The sequence below is a fragment of the Ostrinia nubilalis genome, chromosome 21 (assembly GCF_963855985.1).
Source record: "Ostrinia nubilalis chromosome 21, ilOstNubi1.1, whole genome shotgun sequence".
Taxonomy (NCBI): domain Eukaryota; kingdom Metazoa; phylum Arthropoda; class Insecta; order Lepidoptera; family Crambidae; genus Ostrinia; species Ostrinia nubilalis.
The window spans coordinates 9,151,288-9,176,724 of record NC_087108.1 but is presented as its reverse complement, the minus strand read 5'-3'; the positions used below and the strand labels follow the sequence as shown (position 1 = coordinate 9,176,724).

The following is a 25,437-nucleotide window of genomic DNA, read 5'->3' as shown; positions in this document are numbered from 1 at the left end:
GATAGCGTGTGTGTGAGTATCGATTCGGAACGCGCCAACAGCTGTCAAAAAATTGACGAAGCTTGGCTGCTCGTTTTTGGGATGTTTTTTTTATAAAATTGAATTAGTTTTCTTGAACAATTCATAATTGTTTGGTTGCAATTAATTTTTAAATCGTTTAGCCGCGTATACGACGATTTGGAGTGTGTGATTCTGTACTACGTGTGGCCCAATCATAGGCTCATGATTGCAAGTTGTAAACATGGGTTTGGACTTCGACGTTTTAGAGTTTTGTAAGAAATTGCGTCAAAACCGTCCGCCGCCGTACCAGTGTCCACTGGAGAAATGTGACAAGGTTTACAAGAGTCTCTGTGGGCTGCAGTATCATTTGGTGCACTACGACCATGACAATCCTACACCGGCGACCCCGACTGTTGCTCACAATCGCAAGAAGAGAGGCGCGTTTAAGACTCCAGTCGCCACTGGAGATATTGCACTCCAGAGCCCGCCCAAAGAAGCCTTGACTTTCGCTGAAGCTCAGAAAGTGGTGCAGTTTGAGGTAGATGGCAAAATTAGTAGAATTCCCATTGACCAACCACTGCCTATCATGTCTTTGGAAGAGTGGGAGAAGAAGAATGCTGAGCTTGATAAACCACTGCCTTATGTGGAGCCCCCAGTTGAGCCTCATGTCAAATTACCAGAAGCTAGTTTCAAGGTTTGTAATTGTTTATGTTACTGTATTTTTGTGTCAATTACTGTTAAGTACTGTTGAACAATATTCCAGCTTATTATGATTTATATTGTAAAAGAAACAATGAGATTAACAGCTTCTTTCATTGTACACCAGCTTATACCAGACTACAATGAGAGAGTGGTTGATGCTCCACCTCGGCCCAATGCCTACATCCGTTTTATCGAGAAGTCAGCAGAGGAACTGGACGGAGAGGTGGAGTATGATGTGGACGAGGAAGATACAGCGTGGCTGGCGATCATCAACAAGATGCGAGTGAAGCAGAACCTGCCTCCGGTGTCTGTGGACACGTTGGAGCTGCTGATGGATAGATTGGAGAAGGAATCATACTTTCAGGTAAGTTTGTGAAATGTTAATGCTATTACCAGACAGACTGATCATCTAGTTCATGAATGACCTTGTTCTACCATAAATAAATTTAGGTTTTTAAACACCCTTCTCACTGAGTTCTTTTTTAGACATGTCTTTTGTGTATTCCTTTCTCTTCTTGTTTTGTGTGGTGAACAATAAAGTATTTTATCAAAACAGCATACATTTTTGGTTCTATTTATTGTCAGGGTTATTGGTGGAGGAGACCCTAATAAAATGTTTTAATATTACCATTATTTAAATAGGCAACTCAAAGTGGGCAACAGACAGCAGCAGCAGTGGATGAGGATGCAGTTTGCTGCATCTGCATGGACGGAGAATGTCAGAACACCAACGTCATTCTGTTCTGTGACATGTGCAACTTGGCTGTGCACCAAGACTGTTATGGAGTAAGCATATTTGATCAATAATTTTGAAAGCTCAGAGAAAAAAGTTATGCTCCTGTATGAAACAAAGTCATAAGTTCACAGAATCAAATATCACTTAGCTTTTCATTTCCTAAACCAACTATGTAGGTACAGACAGACAGTCAGCCTCAAAGAAGCCAAGAAGTTGACAACACAACCTTATTTCTAATGTGTTGTGAATTTTTTGGCTGCTTTGGGTGTTCAAACTATTTGATGCTGACTGTACCAATTGGTAATATATTTTCTAAACATCTATCAAACTGATGGAAGAATACAACAATTTATTTTTTGTAAGTTCTCATTGTAAAGAAATCCCATTTTTTCCAGGTTCCATACATTCCAGAAGGCCAGTGGCTATGTCGCCGCTGTCTGCAGTCGCCTTCACGCCTTGTCAACTGTGTGCTTTGCCCAAACACCGGAGGTGATACTACACATCTTACAGAAATACTTTGTAATATTTCTTGGCTAAACCATAGAGTACTAAAAGTTAAGTTTGTTTACAGGTGCATTCAAGCAAACTGATCAAGGAACATGGGCTCATGTTGTATGTGCCCTCTGGATACCAGAGGTCCGCTTCGCCAATACAGTATTCTTGGAGCCAATAGGTAAGTAAACTTAAGTAAGTAAAATGTATTATTGGATGATTGAGTAATATTGGATTTTATAAGTGAAGTGTAATGAAAAAAATGGAATTTCAGCTGTTAGGTATAGCATATAATACGCAGATTTTTGAAGATTGATTTATTTTCAAACTGATTGTTTGTAGAAGGAAAATATTTACTTTCCTTTGTGTCATTACTTTGATGCTGTTCATATGCTATGGTCTATTAAACGCTATACGCTTATCAAAATCTGAAAGAGACCACAACAGTACATTTCTATAGTAAGCATTGTGACGCGGCCTACGGCGTTTATAGGAGCCCACAGCCTTACTAGATATGGTGTGATAAGTACTAATAAGTACTTTAAAATTTATGCGCAATAATCTAGTCCGCACGGCGCTAATGTAACGTTTCACTTGTCTGAAACACGTGAGCGCCGCATCGACGCTGCGCGGGCGCTGACGAGACGATGATGCTCGGAAGACGAGTGGGGGATCCCTAATCTGAGCCATAGATAAGAATAAGTACTACCTACTAGTATCTGAGCTTGTAATGGAGAGTAAACTTTCTGGCCCATCACTTCTCAGTCTAAATCAAAATGTTCCGCTATACAGATTCGATCGAGATGATCCCGGCGGCCCGTTGGAAACTCCAGTGCATGGTGTGCAAGCAGCGCGGCGCCGGCGCCTGCATCCAGTGCCACCGCAGCAACTGCTACTCCGCCTTCCACGTCACCTGCGCGCAGCAAGCCGGGTATACATAGCTATAAACAGATGAATCGAAAATATGTCGTTTAGAACGACAGCTCGAGGGATCCTGTTGCTACAAAGCCTTAGGCCAAGGCAATAAACAGAAACAAATAAAAAGTTCACAATGAGAGCACGAGAGATCCTGCTGGCTGCTAGCACCCCAGGCTGAGACCATAAATATTCGTTCTAGTCACTCCCCTGATTGGAGCTTGATAGCAGTGCAAACAGGCTAAGCCCTGGCTGGCTAGCAGAGGCTTCTCAGGAGAAGCTGACTCCTTTCCAGAACTAATGCACAACGTACAGGAACTCACATTCATCGCTGTGCCTTCTTTGGCTGATACCCTCATTAGCGCCACCTGAGGCCTAACTGCAGGACTCATAGCCAACTGATACTTTCGTAAAGTCGACTGCAAAGGATAGGGGAGCATAGCACATCATAAAAACCAGCAATTCATTACCTGCGGTGCTATGCTTTTAATGTGCCCAGTAGGTCTTTCGAAGGGGGCGGGGCCAAGTAACTCATCCGCCCACAAACACGACTTTAGCTCAAAAGTGGGTAGAAGCAAACTGGCTGAGAAAGAAAATAATCTAAATAACCATGTTGCAGGTTATACATGAAGATGGAGGCGGCGGGCGCGGGCCGCGACCCTTCGCAGCCCGTGCAGGTGGCCAAGATGGCCTACTGCGACGCGCACACGCCCGCTCACGTGCTACAGGTATTTATGCCTTACAGTAGTGGACATAAGGGTCATATTTACAGGGCTTTTTTAATAGAAATCTACTAAACTTCTATTCAAAATGTGTCATCTATATTAGTGGCGTTTTACAGGAAAGAAGAGCGCAGGAGTCTGAAGGAGATTCAAAATCAACAGATTTGACTGCCATTAGACAAAAAGGAAGAGAGAAAATAATCCAGGTAAGCTATTCCTAGACCTAAATGCTTTATTTACAGGTCGCGCGAGAATTGAGGCGAACGAGTTGAGAATATTTGCATTCAGGAACCCACAACATTACGCTTATTTCATACTAGCTTTCCGCCCGCGGCTTCGCCCGCGTGGAATTTTGTCTGTCACAGAAAAACTTTATCGCGCGCGTCCCTGTTTCAAAAACCGGGATAAAAACTATCCTATGTTCTTTCCCGGGACTCAAACTATCTCTATGCCAAATTTCATCAAAATCGGTTGCGAGGTTTAAGCGGGAAAGCGTAACAGACAGACAGACAGACAGACAGACAGACAGAGTTACTTTCGCATTTATAATATTAGTTGGGATAGTTGGGATTTGAACTTGAATAAGTTCGTACGTTTGTAGTACGTATTACCAGGCCTGTTCATCTCCGCGAGTTCACATCGAAAACAAAACACGCACGATAGCCCACCTACAGGAGGCGATTCGACAAGGCGTCACATACGAGATACGAGCGAGCATTGACACACGCACGCGTACTCTTGTATTATGGAAAAAAATAAAAAAATACTGTGTAAAAAATACTGTGCAGTATTTAACTGCCTAAATAATAATAAAAACACACAATGTACTTTTTTTAAGTTGCCTGAAGACACTGAGAGGTAAATAAGTGGTTATTGTTATTCATGATAATTCATGCAAATTCATGTATTTCTTCCGACATTTTCCGCGATTTGGCACTTCACGTCACACATTAGTTTGCCGAAGTTCGCCGAGCCAGCTATTGTCAATTATTATAGGTGTCAAACAGGATAGGGTCTTTGCGCTGGTTTTCGTCCAACTATCGGAGTCGCCAACTTTGTGATCTTAAAATACCCTTACATAAATGTATCATATTATTTTATTCGTTCGAGTGCTCATAAAGGCAGTCAACTAAAGTCCATACTGCAACGCACACACAATCCGCACCGTAACGTAAACGCCTTGCCTCGCCGATGACAGTGCGCGAAGGGCAATGACAGCTCGCAAAACACTGACGTATATCAATGTCTCATGGACTTGGCGTAACTTTAAAATAAACGTACTCGGTACATTACGCACACATTTACACGCATTATAAATACATACACGATTTAAGAAAACAACATGGCCGCAATATAGGCAATCAGCTGACAGGTATTTGTGTGTGTGTGTGTGTGCGTGTAGTTGTCAGCTGATTGCCTATAAATATGTTGTTTTCTTAAATCTTGTATGTAGGTACCTACTCGGCACAAGTCAGGTAGTTAGTGACGTCACATGAAAATGTTGCCAGAATGAGTACTGACCAAACATTATCTATTTCTTTTTTTTTATACATCACCAGGGGTAAGTTAGAAAGAGATAAACAGCTGTTTGTCATTAATTTGTCGAATTTTTGTATAGATCTATATTTCCTCTCCACTATTACCTCCATGCCACAAAAGGCGATACGTTGTTGATCCCTTTCCGAGTTGATTTGCCTGTTATATGACCTGAGCTATGCTTTAAAAAAATGACCCTTAGTCATCTAAGATTTAATTTTGTATGAAGAAGTTTAATAAACACTTAAAATTGTGTTTATAATGCTATCAATTAGACATACGTGCCAAAAACTTTTCCTGTCAGCACGTTTTTTTTTCTAGCGCGATGATTTCTGCAATGTACCGGTGACCGGTGTATGGCCGCGCATTTACGTAATTTTTTGGAACTCACTACTTTTTAAATTACATTTTCATTTAGGTAGAACTGTTGCTTAGGCATTATAGATTGCAACAAAACTAGCGCGGGATGGCTACTGCCTTCTGTGAATACAATACTTTGTATTCAAATTTTACGCATGTGTTTATGGCAGCTCAGTGAAATGGACGAAAACCGAAGTTAGATAGAAAACCAGCACAATGACCCTACTTTCAAAAATTAATATTGCGATTTTATAAATCACTTAAACAACTTTATATTAATTTGCGGTACGAAGTACGCCGGGACAGCTCGTAAAACAAATTCATTATTTACATATTACTAATTTATCAACTTTGTTCATTGTTAGTTCATTAGTTGTTCGTGTTTCGTTTGGGTTAGACCAAGAGCCGAATGCAAAAAATAAATGTTACTTATTTATTTATTTATTTATTTATTTATTTATATTAGGAAGACCAGGGTTTACATAATTGATTAATTATATTAATCCTACAAAAAACGGACGGACGTGTGCAAGTCTAATAGCCATATACTTGGTTAACTCATTTTAAAAAGTGCACAAAAACGTTCTATGTTCAGACAGACTATATGACGAATCTATAAGGGTTCCGTTTTTGCCATTTGGCTACGGAACCCTAAATACCGTATCAAAATCTGTTGCATAGTTTTAAAGATCTAAGCATACATAGGGACAGACAGACGGGAAAGCGACTTTTTTTTATAATTATTACGTAGTGATGATGGGCATATAGACCAAATAAAGACATTTTGATTTAAGGGGGGGACATCGTAAGAGCCATTCACATTTTTATCAGAAAGTTAATAAATTAATATATTTAGGTTTTTGAAATCTAAAACAGCCAGGAAATCAAAGAGGCAAACATGATACCTTTGTGATTTTATAGGAATTTTATTGTAAAACACGGTCATATTAAACTTTTATAAAAAAATCCAGAGGTAAATGTTTTTTTTCGAGAAAAATTTTTTCTAATCGTGTTTTCGAAAATATCATCCCATCACACATACGTTCTGTAATACATAATATTGAAAACAGTGCGAAATATCGTCAATTGCAGTTTTCACATACTAAGGGCCCATAATGAAATTAGTATAATGTTTGTTTATGTAATAAAATTTGGTTTGAAATACCTACTGAATTGAATTTTTATTTCTTACTAGCTTTTTGGCTTCGCCCACGTGAAATAAATTGTCACAGTTATGTGTGTTATAAAATATTTAGGTGCTAGCTCTTACACTATATAACTGGCGGCCGCTGCCGCATGTAGCTGCGCGTTGCCGCGAAGAGCAGTGAATGCAAGTGTGGTGCGCTAGATGGCGACACAGTAGCTTCTTGTAGCAGTCAGCCCTATGGCATCAAGACAGTACCGATCACTGACGTATGTCAACAAAACGGTGCTCGACTCTTAAGACAAGCTAAATTACACCATATTGTTGATGACATTGAGCATACATTTTTTTGAATACCTTCGCGAAGAAAAACTTCTGTACGTAGTACTTATTATTATTCTGTGGTATTACGTTTTCGTGTTAAAAAACTAAAATTCATAAAACTCATTTATTTTTGCACAAATAGGCTTTTAAAAAGCACTTTTACACGTCCCAGAATTCAATTAACCCTACCACTGCTTCGGGACAATAAATGGGCCAGTGCTGAGAAGAAGCAGCGCAAGAAACTCAGTCCCTATTGTCAGCCTCCTTTTCAAGGGTTCACAGTTGGCGCGTGCTATCAATGAAGCGCACATAGGCTGGTTTTAGAGTCACGCTGACGCACGCTGACCATCAGCGCTGACAGCCGAAATGTATGAAGCGTCGGCGCCGAGCGATCAGCGTCACTCAGGAACGTTCCCTTCAATTACGTACATATGGATCTGTCAGTGCCGACGATCAGCGAGCGGTCAGTGCGATTCTAAAACCCGCCATAGGCTCCTGTGGTGTTAGTGCCAACGCAGCTACTTTTATTACTAAATCGTGCCTTACAACTGCATAAGGTGCAAGATTCCTGAATTTGTCATTCACATAATGTCTATTGATGCTCTTCAGGCGCGTCGAGTGCTAGCGATGAAGCGTACTTGGGCTCCAGTGGTGTTAGTTCCGACTTTACCCGCCGAGCGCGTGTCGGAGGTGGCAGCACTGGCGCGCGGGCCGCCCGCCGCGCGCGCACAACTCATGAAGCGCCTGCTCGCCTACTGGACGCTCAAGCGACACAACCGGAATGGAGTGCCGCTGCTGCGCCGTCTACAGAGCCTTACTAGTCATCACGGTAAGCCAGTTGGCGCCACTGACGGGTAACCATTACCATAATATGTTAGTTGGCGCCACTGACTAGTATAGTAACCATTACCATATGCTAGTTGGCGCCAGTGACTAGTATATCGCCGCGCGCAGCTCATGAAGCGCCTGCTCGCCTACTGGACGCTCAAGCGACACAACCGGAACGGCTAGTCAGTTGGCACCACTAACTAGAAAAATCATATTATGCCAGTTGGCGCCACTGACGGACGGGTAACCACCACGGTATGTTAGTTGGCGCCATTTACGTGAAACCACTAAAGTATGCCAGTTGGCGCCACTTACAAGTAACTACTACAATATATCAGTTGGCGCTACTGATGAGAAACCACCATGGGTATGTAGTCCAGTCAAATTAGACTTGACCCCTGCAATAATTCGCATACAGCTGAAAATTGGTACGAATGTTCGGAGCACCATTATGAATTAACTGTGAAAAGTCCCCATCGATATGACATGTGCTAAAAAAAATATTCAAGGTCAAACTTAAAAAATATGGGTTTTTGAGATTTTCAGCCAAACGGTAAGTTTTATCACAAAAATATGTATGACAAGGTTTAAGACCATACAATTATCTATCAAAATTGTCTATACACTTTCTCCTAAGAGTCAGCGTTTCTGAGATTCGATGATCCGAAGAGTCAAAAAAGTGTTATTTTCATAACGGTCTTACACTTAAATCCAATGTGATATCGCCTCGTGCCACGACTTAGCATTGTATCATGATGTGTTGTCGACGTCGAATATAAAATGATCAACCTCAATGTCGTCTGTCATCTATAATTATCGAAAAATGGGTACAACTTTGACGAAGGACTGCACCGTGAGTTTCTAAGATACGAAGTTTTCGTGTCGATTATGTTTAAAAGCTCTTATATGCACACGTCACTATACCATTTATAACTCTATGGTCACTCTTTTAGCCCAACCAAGTTAGACAGTCCAGATTATAATAATTCGCATAGAGCTGAAAATTTGTGTGAATGTTGAGAACACCATCCTAAATGAAATGTCAAAAGTCCCCGACGATCCGTCATTAAAAAAAAAAGTTTACGAAGTCCCAAGTTTATTGCATTTTTTGGCCAAGTAGTAAACTTATCATAAAAATAGATAAGAAATAATAGTAGCTCATAAAATTATCTATTAAAATTGTCTTTAACCCTTTTTCCTAAGAGTCACCGGTTATGAGGTAGAACGATTCAAAAAGTTAGTTAAGATGTTCTCGTTATACGCACATGTTTCCACAACACCTATGAGGGTTATTTGGCGCATTTTTTTTACCAGGTTTCCCCAGTAGGCCTTTTTTAAGATGTATTTGTTATCCTGTTAAATTCAAAACTATTTTAATAGAGTTGAAGTTGTGGACTTGTGGAGTACTTAACAGAATGCGAATTCTGCAACTTTTTGCATCGTTACCACATACACGGTGACTCTTAGGAAAAAGGGGCAAAGACAATATTAATAGATAATTTTATGATCTACTACTATTTCTTATCATTTCTTATGATAAGTTTACTGTTTGGCGGAAAAATGCAAAAAACTTGGACTTCGTAATTTTTTTTTTCAAATGACGGAACGTTGGGGACTTTTGACATTTCATTTAGGATGGTGTTCTCAACATTCACACAAATTTTGAACTCTATGCGAATTATTATACCCTGGATTTTCTGACTTGACCGGGCTAAAAGAGTGACCATAGAGTTACAAGTAGAGTAGTGACGTGTGCATATAAGAGCTCTTAAACATAATAGACACGAAAACTTTGTATCTTAGAAACTCACGGTGCAATCCTTTGTCTAAGTTGCAAACATTTTTCGACAATTAAAGATGACAAACGACATTGAGGTTGATCATTTTATATTCGACGTCGACAACATATCATGATACAATGCTGAGTCGTGCCACGAGGCGATATCACATTGGATTTAAGTGTAAGACCGTTATGAAAATAACACTTTTTTGACTCTTCGGATCATCGAATCTCAGAAACGCTGACTCTTAGGAGAAAGTGTATAGACAATTTTGATAGATAATTGTATGGTCTTAAACCTTGTCATACAAATTTTTGTGATAAAACTTACCGTTTGGCTGAAAATCTCAAAAACCCGTATTTTTTTAGTTTGACCTTGAATTTTTTTTTTAGCACATGTCGGATCGATGGGGACTTTTCACAGTTAATTCATAATGGTGCTCCGAACATTCGTACCAATTTTCAGCTGTATGCGAATTATTGCAGGGTTCATGTCTATTTTGACTGGACTAATGTCAGTTGACGCCACTGATGATTAATAAAACTAGTTTCAGGTAACCAGTAATTTAAAGTGTTTCTTTTTCTGTTTTTTGTAGGTACTAGAGGAATCCAAGATGGCACCGTCAATGTGAGGGAACTTTGTAACCAGCTGAAATACTGGCAGAGAATACGCCAGGATTTGGAACGAGCTAGGTAAGTAGCTTGCTACATTTTATCTTCTAGCATCTTGACTTGAGATGCGCACAATGTTCTACTTATTACTTGGGAATCTAATATAGTTGTGATTCCAGTAAAAATTACAACTAAAAATTATATTAATGGTTGCCAGGTTACTATGCGAGCTGGTTCGCAAGCGCGAGCGCCTTAAGGCGGAGTACACACGCGTGTGGGAGCGCTGCGTGCTGCACTCGCTGCGGCCCGAGCGCGCCGTGCTGCACAAGCTGCTGCGGCTGCTGCGGCAGCGCGACGCCAGCGACATCTTCACCGAGCCCGTGGACTTGAACGAGGTCAGTGTGAACTAGCTCGCGAGTGTGGGAGCGCTGCGTGCTGCACTCGCTGCGGCCCGAGCGCGCCGTGCTGCACAAGCTGCTGCGGCTGCTGCGGCAGCGCGACGCCAGCGACATCTTCACCGAGCCCGTGGACTTGAACGAGGTCAGTGTGAACTAGCTCGCGAGTGTGGGAGCGCTGCGTGCTGCACTCGCTGCGGCCCGAGCGCGCCGTGCTGCACAAGCTGCTGCGGCTGCTGCGGCAGCGCGACGCCAGCGACATCTTCACCGAGCCCGTGGACTTGAACGAGGTCAGTGTGAACTAGCTCGCGAGTGTGGGAGCGCTGCGTGCTGCACTCGCTGCGGCCCGAGCGCGCCGTGCTGCACAAGCTGCTGCGGCTGCTGCGGCAGCGCGACGCCAGCGACATCTTCACCGAGCCCGTGGACTTGAACGAGGTCAGTGTGAACTAGCTCGCGAGTGTGGGAGCGCTGCGTGCTGCACTCGCTGCGGCCCGAGCGCGCCGTGCTGCACAAGCTGCTGCGGCTGCTGCGGCAGCGCGACGCCAGCGACATCTTCACCGAGCCCGTGGACTTGAACGAGGTCAGTGTGAACTAGCTCGCGAGTGTGGGAGCGCTGCGTGCTGCACTCGCTGCGGCCCGAGCGCGCCGTGCTGCACAAGCTGCTGCGGCTGCTGCGGCAGCGCGACGCCAGCGACATCTTCACCGAGCCCGTGGACTTGAACGAGGTCAGTGTGAACTAGCTCGCGAGTGTGGGAGCGCTGCGTGCTGCACTCGCTGCGGCCCGAGCGCGCCGTGCTGCACAAGCTGCTGCGGCTGCTGCGGCAGCGCGACGCCAGCGACATCTTCACCGAGCCCGTGGACTTGAACGAGGTCAGTGTGAACTAGCTCGCGAGTGTGGGAGCGCTGCGTGCTGCACTCGCTGCGGCCCGAGCGCGCCGTGCTGCACAAGCTGCTGCGGCTGCTGCGGCAGCGCGACGCCAGCGACATCTTCACCGAGCCCGTGGACTTGAACGAGGTCAGTGTGAACTAGCTCGCGAGTGTGGGAGCGCTGCGTGCTGCAATCGCTGCGGCCCGAGCGCGCCGTGCTGCACAAGCTGCTGCGGCTGCTGCGGCAGCGCGACGCCAGCGACATCTTCACCGAGCCCGTGGACTTGAACGAGGTCAGTGTGAACTAGCTCGCGAGTGTGGGAGCGCTGCGTGCTGCAATCGCTGCGGCCCGAGCGCGCCGTGCTGCACAAGCTGCTGCGGCTGCTGCGGCAGCGCGACGCCAGCGACATCTTCACCGAGCCCGTGGACTTGAACGAGGTCAGTGTGAACTAGCTCGCGAGTGTGGGAGCGCTGCGTGCTGCAATCGCTGCGGCCCGAGCGCGCCGTGCTGCACAAGCTGCTGCGGCTGCTGCGGCAGCGCGACGCCAGCGACATCTTCACCGAGCCCGTGGACTTGAACGAGGTCAGTGTGAACTAGCTCGCGAGTGTGGGAGCGCTGCGTGCTGCAATCGCTGCGGCCCGAGCGCGCCGTGCTGCACAAGCTGCTGCGGCAGCGCGACGCCAGCGACATCTTCACCGAGCCCGTGGACTTGAACGAGGTCAGTGTGAACTAGCTCGCGAGTGTGGGAGCGCTGCGTGCTGCACTCGCTGCGGCCCGAGCGCGCCGTGCTGCACAAGCTGCTGCGGCTGCTGCGGCAGCGCGACGCCAGCGACATCTTCACCGAGCCCGTGGACTTGAACGAGGTCAGTGTGAACTAGCTCGCGAGTGTGGGAGCGCTGCGTGCTGCACTCGCTGCGGCCCGAGCGCGCCGTGCTGCACAAGCTGCTGCGGCTGCTGCGGCAGCGCGACGCCAGCGACATCTTCACCGAGCCCGTGGACTTGAACGAGGTCAGTGTGAACTAGCTCGCGAGTGTGGGAGCGCTGCGTGCTGCACTCGCTGCGGCCCGAGCGCGCCGTGCTGCACAAGCTGCTGCGGCTGCTGCGGCAGCGCGACGCCAGCGACATCTTCACCGAGCCCGTGGACTTGAACGAGGTCAGTGTGAACTAGCTCGCGAGTGTGGGAGCGCTGCGTGCTGCACTCGCTGCGGCCCGAGCGCGCCGTGCTGCACAAGCTGCTGCGGCTGCTGCGGCAGCGCGACGCCAGCGACATCTTCACCGAGCCCGTGGACTTGAACGAGGTCAGTGTGAACTAGCTCGCGAGTGTGGGAGCGCTGCGTGCTGCACTCGCTGCGGCCCGAGCGCGCCGTGCTGCACAAGCTGCTGCGGCTGCTGCGGCAGCGCGACGCCAGCGACATCTTCACCGAGCCCGTGGACTTGAACGAGGTCAGTGTGAACTAGCTCGCGAGTGTGGGAGCGCTGCGTGCTGCACTCGCTGCGGCCCGAGCGCGCCGTGCTGCACAAGCTGCTGCGGCTGCTGCGGCAGCGCGACGCCAGCGACATCTTCACCGAGCCCGTGGACTTGAACGAGGTCAGTGTGAACTAGCTCGCGAGTGTGGGAGCGCTGCGTGCTGCACTCGCTGCGGCCCGAGCGCGCCGTGCTGCACAAGCTGCTGCGGCTGCTGCGGCAGCGCGACGCCAGCGACATCTTCACCGAGCCCGTGGACTTGAACGAGGTCAGTGGGCGTTGTGGTCTAACTACTCGTTACTGCCGCCAACTGGTGAGCGGAATAATTACTGGCACCAATTGGTGAGCGGAATTGTTTACGGCGCCAACTGGTGAGCGGATTCGTTAGCGGCGCCAACTGGTGAGCGGATTCGTTAGCGGCGCCAACTGGTGAGCGGATTCGTTAGCGGCGCCAACTGGTGAGCGGACTCGTTAGCGGCGCCAACTGGTGAGCGGATTCGTTAGCGGCGCCAACTGGTGAGCGGATTCGTTAGCGGCGCCAACTGGTGAGCGGATTCGTTAGCGGCGCCAACTGGTGAGCGGATTCGTTAGCGGCGCCAACTGGTGAGCGGATTCGTTAGCGGCGCCAACTGGTGAGCGGGCTAGTCAATGGCGCCAACTGGTAAGCGTAAAGGCGTTGTGTTTAAAAAGCATACCTTAACCCTAAGCGGACGTGGTAACAATAAAAATGATTTCTATTATGTCCCGATTCGCTGGTACTTGAAGGGCTACGGAATACATTTATTTATTTAATTATTACATATTTACCCCAGGTGCCGGACTACAGCAGCATCGTGAAGCACCCGATGGACCTGAGCACGATGGGCAAGAAGCTGGAGCGCGGCGCCTACGCCTCCGTCGACGACGTGGAGGCAGACTTCCGCCTCATGATCGACAACTGCCTCGCCTACAACAATAAGGACACCGTCTTTTACAAGTTAGTACACCGCCTAATATGACCCACCAGATACTCGTATCTCGTATATTTATACTTTCCTTTTTGTAATTTTTCTGTATTATACGCACCTATTCAAATTGTTTGTTGCGAATTTAGGGCCCCCCCCCCCACACTATAGCGCCTTTCGAACGTCGTCTTCTTGCCAGCGCTACGTACCGCTGCCGTCGCCTTCGCACGGCGCCAATGTTTTTTTTTTCGGATAAGTATCGCAGTCCACGTCGTTGGTGAGACGACACGTTCAGAAGTCAATATTAGCGTGAGGACTAACCTCGTGGTTATATTGGTTGAAATGCTAGAGATGCGGCGTAAAAATGCTACTGTCTTGGGCAGATTGCAGTCTTCTTGACTCCTTACAAATATTTTTCTTTGTTCCTTGTGTAGCCTCTCCCCCTTCTGGGATATCTAGTCTAGACTTAAATGTAAGCATATTTCGAGCTGCGAGCTTTTAGAATTTGTTTATTATTTCTATCTAGGGCCGGTGTGAAAATGCGAGAGCAATGCTTACCGATCTTCCGCCAAGCGCGGCGCGACGTGCGAGCGGCCGGCCTGCCCGAACTGGCCGGCTCCGGGCCGGGTTTAGCCGACGTCAGCCCCGAGCGAGACAGAACGAGCCGCCGCCTCAGTGCAGACAGAGACAGGATCAGCCGCCGGGCTAGCTCCGAGCGGGATAGAATCAGCCGTCGCAGCCCGGAACGAGGCCGAGTTAGCCGCCGGGGCAGTCCAGAGCTAGATCGAACCAGTCGACGAGGCAGTGTAGAGAGAGATCGCACTAGCCGTCGAGGCAGCTTAGAAAGAGATAGAACTAGTCGTCGGGGCAGTCCAGAAAGAGATAGGACGAGCCGCCGGGGCAGTCCAGAAAGAGACAGGATGAGCCGCCGCGGTAGCACAACCAGTCGCCGCGGGAGTCCGATCAGTCGCCGCGGCAGTCTAGAGAGAGATAGAGCTAGTCGGGCACGCAGTCCTGAACGAGGCAGGAGCGTTCGGCGGGGAAGTCCCGAACGCGACCGAATGAGCCGACGAGGCAGTTCCGAGCGAGATAGGTTGAGTCGTCGGGGTAGTCCAGAAAGGGAGAGAACCAGTCGTCGGCTTAGTGAAGAGCGAGAGAGGACTACTAGGCGGAGTGCTGAGCGGGAGAGGGCAAGCCGGCGCCGCAGCCCCGAGCGCGGGAGGAGCCGCCGCAGGAGCCCCGAGCGAGGCAGGCCCGGGCGCCGCCCCAGCCTCGCGAGACAGAAGAGGGGCCGGCCCGTGAGCCGTGCCTTGGCCAGTGACAGCGACCATACCGCTGGTACGTAGCTTTTTATATGATTTTTATGACAATTTTAAGCCTAGGTTGAGCCTAGGTTGATGGTCTGCCATCAACTTTTAGTTGGCCGATAGTTGGACTCGATTTTAATTTGTATGAAGAATCGGCCGATATCAAATCGGTGTAATGTGCGCACTTCCATACATGCCCATTGCCCATACTGATTAACTGCCTGACTAAACTATCGGCCGACGAAAAATCGGTGGTCTGTGCCTAGGCTAAGCAGAACAGTCATTTCAACTTTTATAACACTTTATTCTTACTTATAATGCTTGATAGGCACTTTGAAAAATTTCGATTGCTGAATAAATGAACAAAACTATGTATAATTTGATCGAGAATAACAGACATGATTAAACCATCTGATTCCTTTTTAGACACACGAAGCGAACGGAGCGTTTCCCAGGCCCGCAGCGAAAGGAGACGGCCCAGTCCTTGCAGGGATTCTGACGATGACAACAATACGGTATTGTTTTTCTTTCATCCATTTTAAATTATTTCAAAATATTTTTTTAATTAATTGTAAAATATGTATGAAATGTTGTCTATTTTTCGTTTGATTGATTATTTTGCCTTTGAAAAGCAAAACTAATGTCAAACGTGGATATTTCGATGGAAACTTCGTGGAAAAACGTCGTTCTAACGCCTCCTAAAAATACCTCAATAAGTCTGATCCCGATCTCCTATTAATGAGGGTTTTCGCGAATGAAAAATCCGCCAGATGGCAATACGTAGACGCGACGTCCAAATGCTGCATGATTGGTTATTTTTTTTTTTTATTTTTTTTTTTTTTTTATTTTTTTTATTTTTATTTATTAGGTCTACCAACATTGTTACATTACAACATGTACACTTAAAAATTACAATTATGAACAAAGTTACAATGCAACAACAATTATAGGCTGACACAACATGCAATATAGATTCAATGCAGTTTGTTCCGAACCGTTCCATGCACACAAAAAAAACACTTAATCGTATCAATAATAGTAGAATTTTGATTTAGACATGACTTATCTTATAAGTAGGTACCTACTTACTTACTACAAATGCAAAATAAGTTTCATTTACTAAAAAAAAAAAAAAAAGAAACAAAAAACGGTTACCATAGCTCAATCTGACACAAACAGTTAAGACGCCACAAAGGAGTATAGTTTCCTTTTATACTGTGTTTGGGAGTAGTGCAGGAGATCACTTTCAGTGGCACCAGTGGCCCCGTAGAACCTGTTATATTCAACGCAGAGTCTATTAACGATATTTTGTGCTCCCAGATTTGTCCTATACCGCTTGACATAAAAGGGCTTATAGTTCGAGATTCTCGCACTTTTTCGAGGTATTTTAAACTTGATTTCACTCAAAAGGTGGGGACAATCAATACGGTCTCTGATAATTTTGTACAGGAGAACCTGATCAGTGACCCAACGACGATTCTTGAGAGAAGAAAATTTGAAAAATTTTAGCCTGTCATGGTAGCTCAGTAATTTGTACTTTTTACCCTGATGTATTGACAAGAAATACAAGAACTTTTTTTGTACTTTTTCCAATCGATCGATGTGACATTTGTACATAGGATTCCAGATACTAGAACAATATTCCAGTGAGCTTCGTACTAATGCACAATAGGTACTTTTTAAAGGTTCAGCATTCCTGAACGATTTACAGTTTCGCCAAATAAAACCCAGGAGCTTAAGACTTTTAGATACAATATTGTCGAAGTGAAATGTGAAAGACAGCTTACTATCTAAGATGATCCCTAAGTCGCGCATTAAAGGAACCTCTTCCAGAGTTATGGAGTTCATGACATACGAAGTATTTAGAGGTAAACGTTTTCGAGTAAACTTTATATGCTTGCATTTATCCGAATTAAAATGAAGCATATTGGTCTGAGACCACACAACAATATTATCAAGATCCTTTTGCAATAATAGTGAGTCATTAGCATTTTTGACCGTTTTGTATAATTTTAAATCATCTGCAAAAAGGAGAAATTTGGAATTTAGAATAACTTCTGTCAAGTCGTTGATAAACACTAAAAAGAAAATAGGGCCCAAATGGGATCCTTGAGGTACTCCAGAGGGGACACCAAATAAAGCGGACTCGTAACCGCACACAACTACCCTCTGAGATGACATTGACAGATATGTCAAAATCCACCAATCACGCAGCTGTCAGACCCCACATCCACGTCCCGCCATCTAGCGGATCTTTCATTCGCGAAAAACCTCATTGGTGCTATCCCTCATCTCACTCACTATATCTGCAGCGCGAGTCATCGCCAGCTCGCACGGTGGGTCGTCCGCGGGGCCGCTGGCGCGGGCGCGGCCGGGGCGTGCGCGGCCGGCGCGGGCGCAGGGGCCGCGGCAGGCCGCCGCTACACGCCGCGCGCCCGCTGCTGGACAATGGTAAGCAATAATGGTTCTTATTCACAGCTAGTTTAGGTGCTAGTTGCTACAGCACGAGTCGTCGCTGGCGCGGGCGCGGGCGGGGCGTGCGCGGACGGCGCGGGCGCAGAGGCCGCGGCAGGCCGCCGCTACACGCCGCGCGCCCGCTGCTGGACAATGGTAAGCAATAATGGTTCTTATTCACAGCTAGTTTAGGTGCTAGTTGCTACAGCACGAGTCGTCGCTGGCGCGGGCGCGGGCGGGGCGTGCGCGGACGGCGCGGGCGCAGAGGCCGCGGCAGGCCGCCGCTACACGCCGCGCGCCCGCTGCTGGACAATGGTAAGCAATAATGGTTCTTATTCACAGCTAGTTTAGGTGCTAGTTGCTACAGCACGAGTCGTCGCTGGCGCGGGCGCGGGCGGGGCGTGCGCGGACGGCGCGGGCGCAGAGGCCGCGGCAGGCCGCCGCTACACGCCGCGCGCCCGCTGCTGGACAATGGTAAGCAATAATGGTTCTTATTCACAGCTAGTTTAGGTGCTAGTTGCTACAGCACGAGTCGTCGCTGGCGCGGGCGCGGGCGGGGCGTGCGCGGCCGGCGCGGGCGCAGGGGCCGCGGCCGACCACCGCTACACGCCGCGCGACCGCTGCTGGACAATGGTAAGCGATAATGGTCCTTATTCCAAGCTGGTCTAGGTGCTAGTTCCTACAGCGCGAGTCGTCGCCAGCGTGCGCGGCCGGCGCGGGCGCAGGGGCCTGCACGCCGCGCGACCGCTACTGGACAATGGTAAGCGATAATGGTTCTTATTCACAGCGAGTCTAGGTGCTAGTTGCTACAGCGCGAGTCATCCTCAGCGCGCGCGGCCGGCGCGGGCGCAGGGGCCGCGGCAGGCCGCCGCTGCACGCCGCGCGCCCGCTGCTGGACAATGGTGAGCAACAATGGTCCTTACTCACAGCGAGTCTAGGTGCTAGCAGAGTGAATACAAATGAGTAGGTCATCTTCATAGAAACGCACCGAGCGCGCCAATATACGTATACGGCGCGCACGCACACACTGACAAAATTCGGCGCAACCACGACTGGCTCCCCGCTAAATTTTTTCAGTGTGTGCGTGCGTGCCGCATACGTGTTGGCGCGCTCACATACAAACCGCGCCCGTGCGTTTCTATGAAGATGACCTACTCATTTGTATTTACTCTAGTGCTAGTTCCTACAGCGCGAGTCGTCGCCAGCGTGCGCGGCCGGCGCGGGCGCAGGGGCCTGCACGCCGCGCGCCCGCTGCTGGAAAATGGTGAGCAATAATGGTTCTTATTCACAGCTCGTCTAGGTGCTAGTTGCTATAGCACGAGTCGTCGCCCCCGCTACACTCTGCGCGACCGCTGCTGGACAATGGTGAGCAATAATGGTTCTTATTCACAGCTAATGTAGGTGTTAGTTCCTATAGCGCGAGTCGTCGCCAGCGTGGCAGGCGGCGCGGGCGCAGGGGCCGCGGCCGCCCACCGCTACACGCCGCGCGACCGCTGCTGGACAATGGTGAGCGATAATGGTTCTTATTCACAGCTCGCCTAGGTGTTAGTTCCTACAGCGCGAGTCGTCGCCGGCGCGGGCGCAGGGGCCGCGGCAGGCCGCCGCTACACGCCGCGCGCCCGCTGCTGGACAATGGTGAGCAATAATGGTCCTTACTCACAGCGAGTCTAGGTGCTAGCAGAGTAAATACAAATGAGTAGGTCATCTTTATAGAAACGCACCGAGCGCGGTTTGTATGTGAGCGCGCCAATATACGTATGCGGCGCGCACGCACACACTGACAAAATTCGGCGCAACCACGACTGGCTCCCCGCTAAATTTTGTCAGTTTGTGCGTGCGTGCCGCATACGTGTTGGCGCGCTCACATACAAACCGCGCCCGTGCGTTTCTATGAAGATGACCTACTCATTTGTATTTACTCTAGTGCTAGTTCCTACAGCACGAGTCGTCGCCAGCGTACGCGGCCGGCGCGGGCGCAGGGGCCGCGGCCGCCCCCCGCTACACGCCGCGCGCCCGCTGCTGGACAATGGTGAGCAATAATGGTCCTTATTCACAGCTCGCCTAGGTGCTACGAGGGTGGTCTGAAAAGTTTCCGACCTCAACGTGAAGATGGCAACACACATCAATTAAAGTCAGGGAATGTAATTGTGCATCTTTTAACAGCAACACTTCAAAGTTTCAGCCATTTTTGACGCGCGGTTTTTATTTGAAAGTCGTTTGAGTGAGTCGATGTGAGTATTTTTGTGAAAATGGAAAAAATCGAGTATCGAGCTGTCATAAAATATTTGTTTTTGAAAGGGAATACCCTGAGGAATGAGTTAGATTCTGTGTACGGGGACTCTTCACCGTCATTTACCACAGTAAAATTTTGGGCAGCCGAATTTAAACGTGGCCGTAAGAGCTTGGGAGATGATGAACGTTCGGGACGTCCAAAAACTGTAACTACTGACGATAACATCGCTAAAGTTCACCAAATGGTGTTAGACGACCGCCGAATTAAAGTGAGAGAGATAGCAGAGGCAATGAAAATGTCCAAAGAACGTGTTTGTCACATATTAAATCAAGATTTAGGCATGAGAAAGCTGTCCGCGCGTTGGGTGCCGCGTTTGCTAACGTCAGACCAACGACGTGTACGAATGAACATTTCCAATGCTCTGTTGGCGCAGTTTAGGCGCAATAAATCCGAGTTTTGGCGCCGACTAATTACTGTAGATGAGACTATGTAGAAAAATAAAAATAAATTTTAAGAAAAAAAATCTTGTATCTATGTTAGGTCGGAAACTTTTCAGACCACCCTCGTAGTTCCTATAGCGCGAGTCATCCTCGGCGCGCACGGTGGGTCGCCCGCGGGGCCGCTGGCGCGGGCGCGGCCGGGGCGTGCGCGGCCGGCGCGGGCGCAGGGGCCGCGGCCGACCACCGCTGCACGCCGCGCGACCGCTGCTGGACAATGGTGAGCGATAATGGTTCTTATTCACAATTTCACAGCGAGTCTAGGTGCTAGTTGCTATAGCGCGAGTCATCGCCAGCGTGGCGGCCGGCGCGGGCGCAGGGGCCGCGGCCGGCCGCCGCTACACGCCGCGCGACCGCTACTGGACAATGGTGAGCAATAATGGTTCTTAACGGTTTTTTCCTCTCGCTAGAGGGCGATGGGCATCTCTTCTAGAGCAACGGTGCTATGAATACCCAAAAAAATACCGGTGATTGATTTCCAATGTTTGGTTATTTAAGAATGAAATGTTTTTTGGTTTTTAATAGTGAACATTTAGAAAACCGTATAACTTGACCTAAATATGTTAAAAAATTAGTTAGAAAAAAATTAATTAAATATGTTAAAAAATTAGTTTTAATTTAATATGACATTTGTCGATATGTCCCATCACTAACATTTTTGTAACTCGAGATAACCTTGTAGAGACGTCGTTAATACTTTAGCTTGATTTTTATAATTTCGAATTACTACTTATTGGTGTAATTTAACGCTGCATTTACACGAAATTAACATTTTTATTGGAAGCACTGTCGTCGAAAATATTGTTTGTAGGTAGGTCAGACGTGAATTATTTCTTGTCCGCCAATATTTAGCTCTCATTGATCGCTACTACAAAGTTATGTCGTTACTTTTGATGGCAGCTGTCATTCTAATCAAGCTATATTGGATAGACTATAGTTCCTATAGCGCGAGTCGTCACCCCCGCTACACGCCGCGCGCCCGCTGCTGGACAATGGTGAGCAGTAATGGTCCTTATTCCAAGCTAGTCTAGGTGCTAGTTCCTATAGCGCGAGTCGTCGCCGGCGTGCGCGGCCGGCTACACGCCGCGCGCCCGCTGCTGGACAATGGTGAGTGTGCCGGTATGCTCATTCATACGGTCCCCCAACATGGCACAGTGAGCAATAATGATTCTTATTCCAAGCTGGTCTAGGTGCTAGTTGCTACAGCGCGAGTCGTCGCCCCCGCTGCACGCCGCGCGACCGCTGCTGGACAATGGTGAGCAATAATGGTTCTTATTCACAGCTCGTCTAGGTGTTAGTTGCTACAACGCGAGTCGTTGCCAGCGGGCGCGGGCGCAGGGGCCGCGGCCGGCCGCCGCTACACGCCGCGCGACCGCTGCTGGACAATGGTGAGCAATAATAGTTCTTATTCACAGCGAGTCTAGGTGCTAGTTCCTATAGCGCGAGTCGTCGCCCCCGCTGCACACCGCGCGACCGCTGCTGGACAATGGCAGGCCTGGCTCACTCCGCGCGGTACATCCGATAATTACCTACAGCGAAGCGCCCCGCCGGCGGGTATTATATCAGTCGAGTGTCACGCGCGCGCTCGTCAGGACGCTGGCGTGCGTTGTAGTATGATTATAATTCTATGATCGAAGTATTATTTAAAAATGAACATAAAGAGAAAGAAATATTGTGCGGCGTTCGGGTGTTTAAATTCGAAAAGTAATCTACCGGATTCATCTTTTTTTTCGCTTCCCAAAGATGCTGAAAGGTATGTTGGCCAAGTGGGTAATCAATAATTACTAGGATAGTATAGGAACCTAACCTACTATGACTACTGCTCAGAATGCGTCACTGCTGGACAAAGGCCTCTCCCAAGGTTTTCCATAATGAATGCATACTTACCTACATACGTACCTCATTACAAATAAGTAGATTAATATTTTTTCACTAGACAGCAACCCTAACAGCGTAAGAAAAGTTTAGAGGCACGCGATAGAAAGAGACAAAACTTGTAGGTGAATAAAATTGTAGGTACGTAGTGCTGTGCGAGCTGAATTCCACTGTATCGCGTCGTAGCAAGACTCGCATTTATTTAAATCGTCTTGCGGAGTAATCCTTCTGTACCTGTACTATTACTTATTCTGTGACAATGGTGAGCAATAATGGTTCTTATTCCGAGCTAGTCTAGGTGTTAGTTGCTATAGCGCGAGTCGTCGCCAGCGCGCGCGGCCGCTCCCCGCTACACGCCGCGCGACCGCTGCTGGACAATGGTGAGCAATAATGGTCCTTATTCACAGCTAGTGTAGGTGTTAGTTCCTACAGCGCGAGTCGTCGCCTCCGCTACACACCGCGCGCCCGCTGCTGGACAATGGTGAGCAATAATGGTCCTTGTTCCAAGATGATCTAGGTGTTAGTTCCTACAGCGCGAGTCGTCGCCCCCGCTACACGCCGCGCGACCGCTGCTGGACAATGGTGAGCAATAATGGTCCTTATTCACAGCTAATGTAGGTGTTAGTTCCTATAGCGCGAGTCATCGCCGGCGCGCGCGGCCGGCTACACGCCGCGCGCCCGCTGCTGGACAATGGTGAGCAATAATGGTTCTTATTCACAGCTCGTCTAGATGTTAGTTCCTACAGCGCGAGTCGTCGCCGCCGCTGCACGCCGCGCGACCGCTGCTGGACAATGGTGAGCGATAATGGTTCTTATTCCAAGCTGGTCTAGGTGCTAGTTCCTACAGCGCAAGTCGTCGCCCGCGCTGCACGCCGCGCGTCCGCTGCTGGACAATGGTGAGCAATAATGGTTCTTATTCACAGCGAGTCTAGGTGTTAGTTGCTATAGCGCGAGTCATCCCCGGCGCGCACGGTGGGTCGTAATAAAAATAAATATGTCAGCCTATGACAACACAACGGCTGACACTGGGGTTGGGACCTTAGTTGTTGAATAAAAAATTAAAATCTTTAAAACGCTAAACGATACACATGTCTATTGTCTATCGATTAGTAGGACTCCTAACCCACTATCATGCCATAGAAAAAATTCAGAACGTTCAAACCATCCATATCTGTGATTTAAACTATCTGCGGGTGAGTTATTTTGAAATATGTTTTCCATGGGTGTGTAATGTATGATATAACTACATATCATATAATACTTAGAGGATATAACATCAAATTATATAAAATCATTTAATATAATAATTATTTACTATAATAAACGAATAATATAATTTTAAAACGAATAATTTTAAGACAAATAACTTTTAACTGATATAAAATGGTTTGATATAATGAATATTTTCTATAAAACTTACAATGTATAAAATTTAAAACAAATAACATTCAAATCATATAAAAATAAAGTGTCGAACAATCAAATGAGATAAAATTCTTTTCCTATAAAACTTAAATCATATAACAATAATAAATTTTATATAAAGTTCAATTGTTATAATAAGCATTGCATGCAGCAAGCAAGCAAGCAAACGAGCAAGCAAGCAAGCGAGCAAGCAAGCTAGCATGCAGGCAAGCAAGCAGGCAAGCAAGCTAGCAAGCAAGCAAGCAAGCAGGCAAGCAAGCAGGCAAGCAAGCAAGCAAGCAAGCAAGCAAGCAGGCAAGCAAGCAAGCAGGCAAGCAAGCAAGCAAGCAGGCAAGCAAGCAAGCAGGCATGCAGCATGCAAATTTGACTAAAAACTTGAGACTTCTGTCACGGCTCCGGCACTGCGGGGCTCTGGCGGTCCCTCGCGTGCTAATCGTCGCAGATGGCTTTCGCTCGACACCGCGTCTTCGGCTTGCTGGCCGGCTTCGCCGGCCAGCCTCAGCCGCGGCGCCTCGCTTCCAGCCACCTGCTCCTCAGCCCGCGGGCCGCCTCGCCCCTCCGTGCCTACGCGCTTCTAAATTACACTCTAGGGGTAGGGCAGACAAGACTACGTGGAGTCGGTTTTACAGCGATTCGTTTTTGTCACTAAAGTCATTTATAAGTCAAGCTAAAGAAGAACATACTAAAAGTTATATCTATCAGAAATTATATCAATTAAAGAGTACTTATACCAAATAGTCGTTATAACAAATAATATTTATTTTATGTAATGGTTATATGAAATATTATTTATATCAAACAAAATTACATCAAATGAGTCTTAGATTAAGTAAGGTTTATATCAAATGTCTTTATGCGTTTTGATTGGTATCTGAAATGACATTATTAGAAATGATTTATTATATGAAGTAAACATTATATGTTAAAAAATTATATCAAGTGTTATTATAACATACGTTTATTATACAATATGAACGTTATTGAAATGAATTTATATCATATAAACTTATATAAACTGTCACGCACCCGTTTTCCAGAAACGCCGACCTCGGGTTCGGAGACGCCCATTCCGCCCCGGAAGAGTGTGGAGCGAACTCACAAGCTGGTCACGCCGGAGAAGTCGCCCATAAAACAATCTGACTCAACACCCAGTAAGTTACTGGTATTTCTTTTAATCTTTTTTCTTCTTAGGGCCTACAGGTGTACGGAACGATGCCCGCCTATTAGTTGCACCGTTAATATAAGCCCGAAGGTCGCGAGTGTGGAAAACTGGAAACCTGTCTCACACGTTTTCGCCAATTTTAGCGTTGCCCTTCTACTCTTTTAAGCCCTATTGTTTTTAGTTGCAGTATTAACTGCTGCAACAGGCAGCAAGCGTTTAAAAAACCTGTTAAGAATGAAAACTGTGTCACTATAATAAACCTAATTAAATTTTATTATTTGTTCAGGTTTAGGTCTTTTGGGTGGACTTCGGAAACCAACATTACTTCTGCCTCCGTCTACGGGCTCAGCGCCACCAAAGAGTTTCGGATCTGATGGTGAGTTCGCACTAACTATAACTTATTTTTCTCACGTGTTCTTTGTCAAACAATCGTTAAAATACAGCTACAACTTGCTAAATCATTCATACGTCAATAGCCTCACCATCACCACGAATCATTCACTTGATTACAATAAAACTTTAGTGAGTCTTGTTTTTTCACGCACCGCTAGAGGCGAAGAAAGGTAAATATGTAGACGATTAGATAGAAATACATGTATGTAATTTGGTGTCGATGTAATTTTATTTTACTAGTATTTATTTCAAATGTTACTTGACTTAG

The 25,437-nt window shown here is 47.1% G+C and overlaps 1 protein-coding gene across 1 annotated transcript in view; it reads left to right on the top strand.

Annotated features, from left to right (window-relative positions):
• The first annotated feature begins 17 nt into the window (after positions 1-17).
• Positions 18-25,437, top strand: part of LOC135082468 (peregrin-like) — a 34,340-nt gene continuing 8,920 nt past the window's right edge. Inside the window, exons 1-19 of the mRNA XM_063977264.1 lie at positions 18-694; positions 827-1,066; positions 1,345-1,488; positions 1,834-1,927; positions 2,010-2,111; positions 2,723-2,861; positions 3,465-3,573; positions 3,687-3,773; positions 7,541-7,760; positions 10,136-10,232; positions 10,369-10,546; positions 13,692-13,855; positions 14,350-15,161; positions 15,557-15,645; positions 17,443-17,581; positions 18,372-18,486; positions 21,638-21,702; positions 24,652-24,765; positions 25,063-25,152. Coding sequence (XP_063833334.1) covers positions 242-694; positions 827-1,066; positions 1,345-1,488; positions 1,834-1,927; positions 2,010-2,111; positions 2,723-2,861; positions 3,465-3,573; positions 3,687-3,773; positions 7,541-7,760; positions 10,136-10,232; positions 10,369-10,546; positions 13,692-13,855; positions 14,350-15,161; positions 15,557-15,645; positions 17,443-17,581; positions 18,372-18,486; positions 21,638-21,702; positions 24,652-24,765; positions 25,063-25,152 — 3,451 coding nt within the window. The 5' untranslated portion in view covers positions 18-241. The remainder of the gene's footprint in view (positions 695-826; positions 1,067-1,344; positions 1,489-1,833; positions 1,928-2,009; positions 2,112-2,722; positions 2,862-3,464; positions 3,574-3,686; positions 3,774-7,540; positions 7,761-10,135; positions 10,233-10,368; positions 10,547-13,691; positions 13,856-14,349; positions 15,162-15,556; positions 15,646-17,442; positions 17,582-18,371; positions 18,487-21,637; positions 21,703-24,651; positions 24,766-25,062; positions 25,153-25,437) is intronic.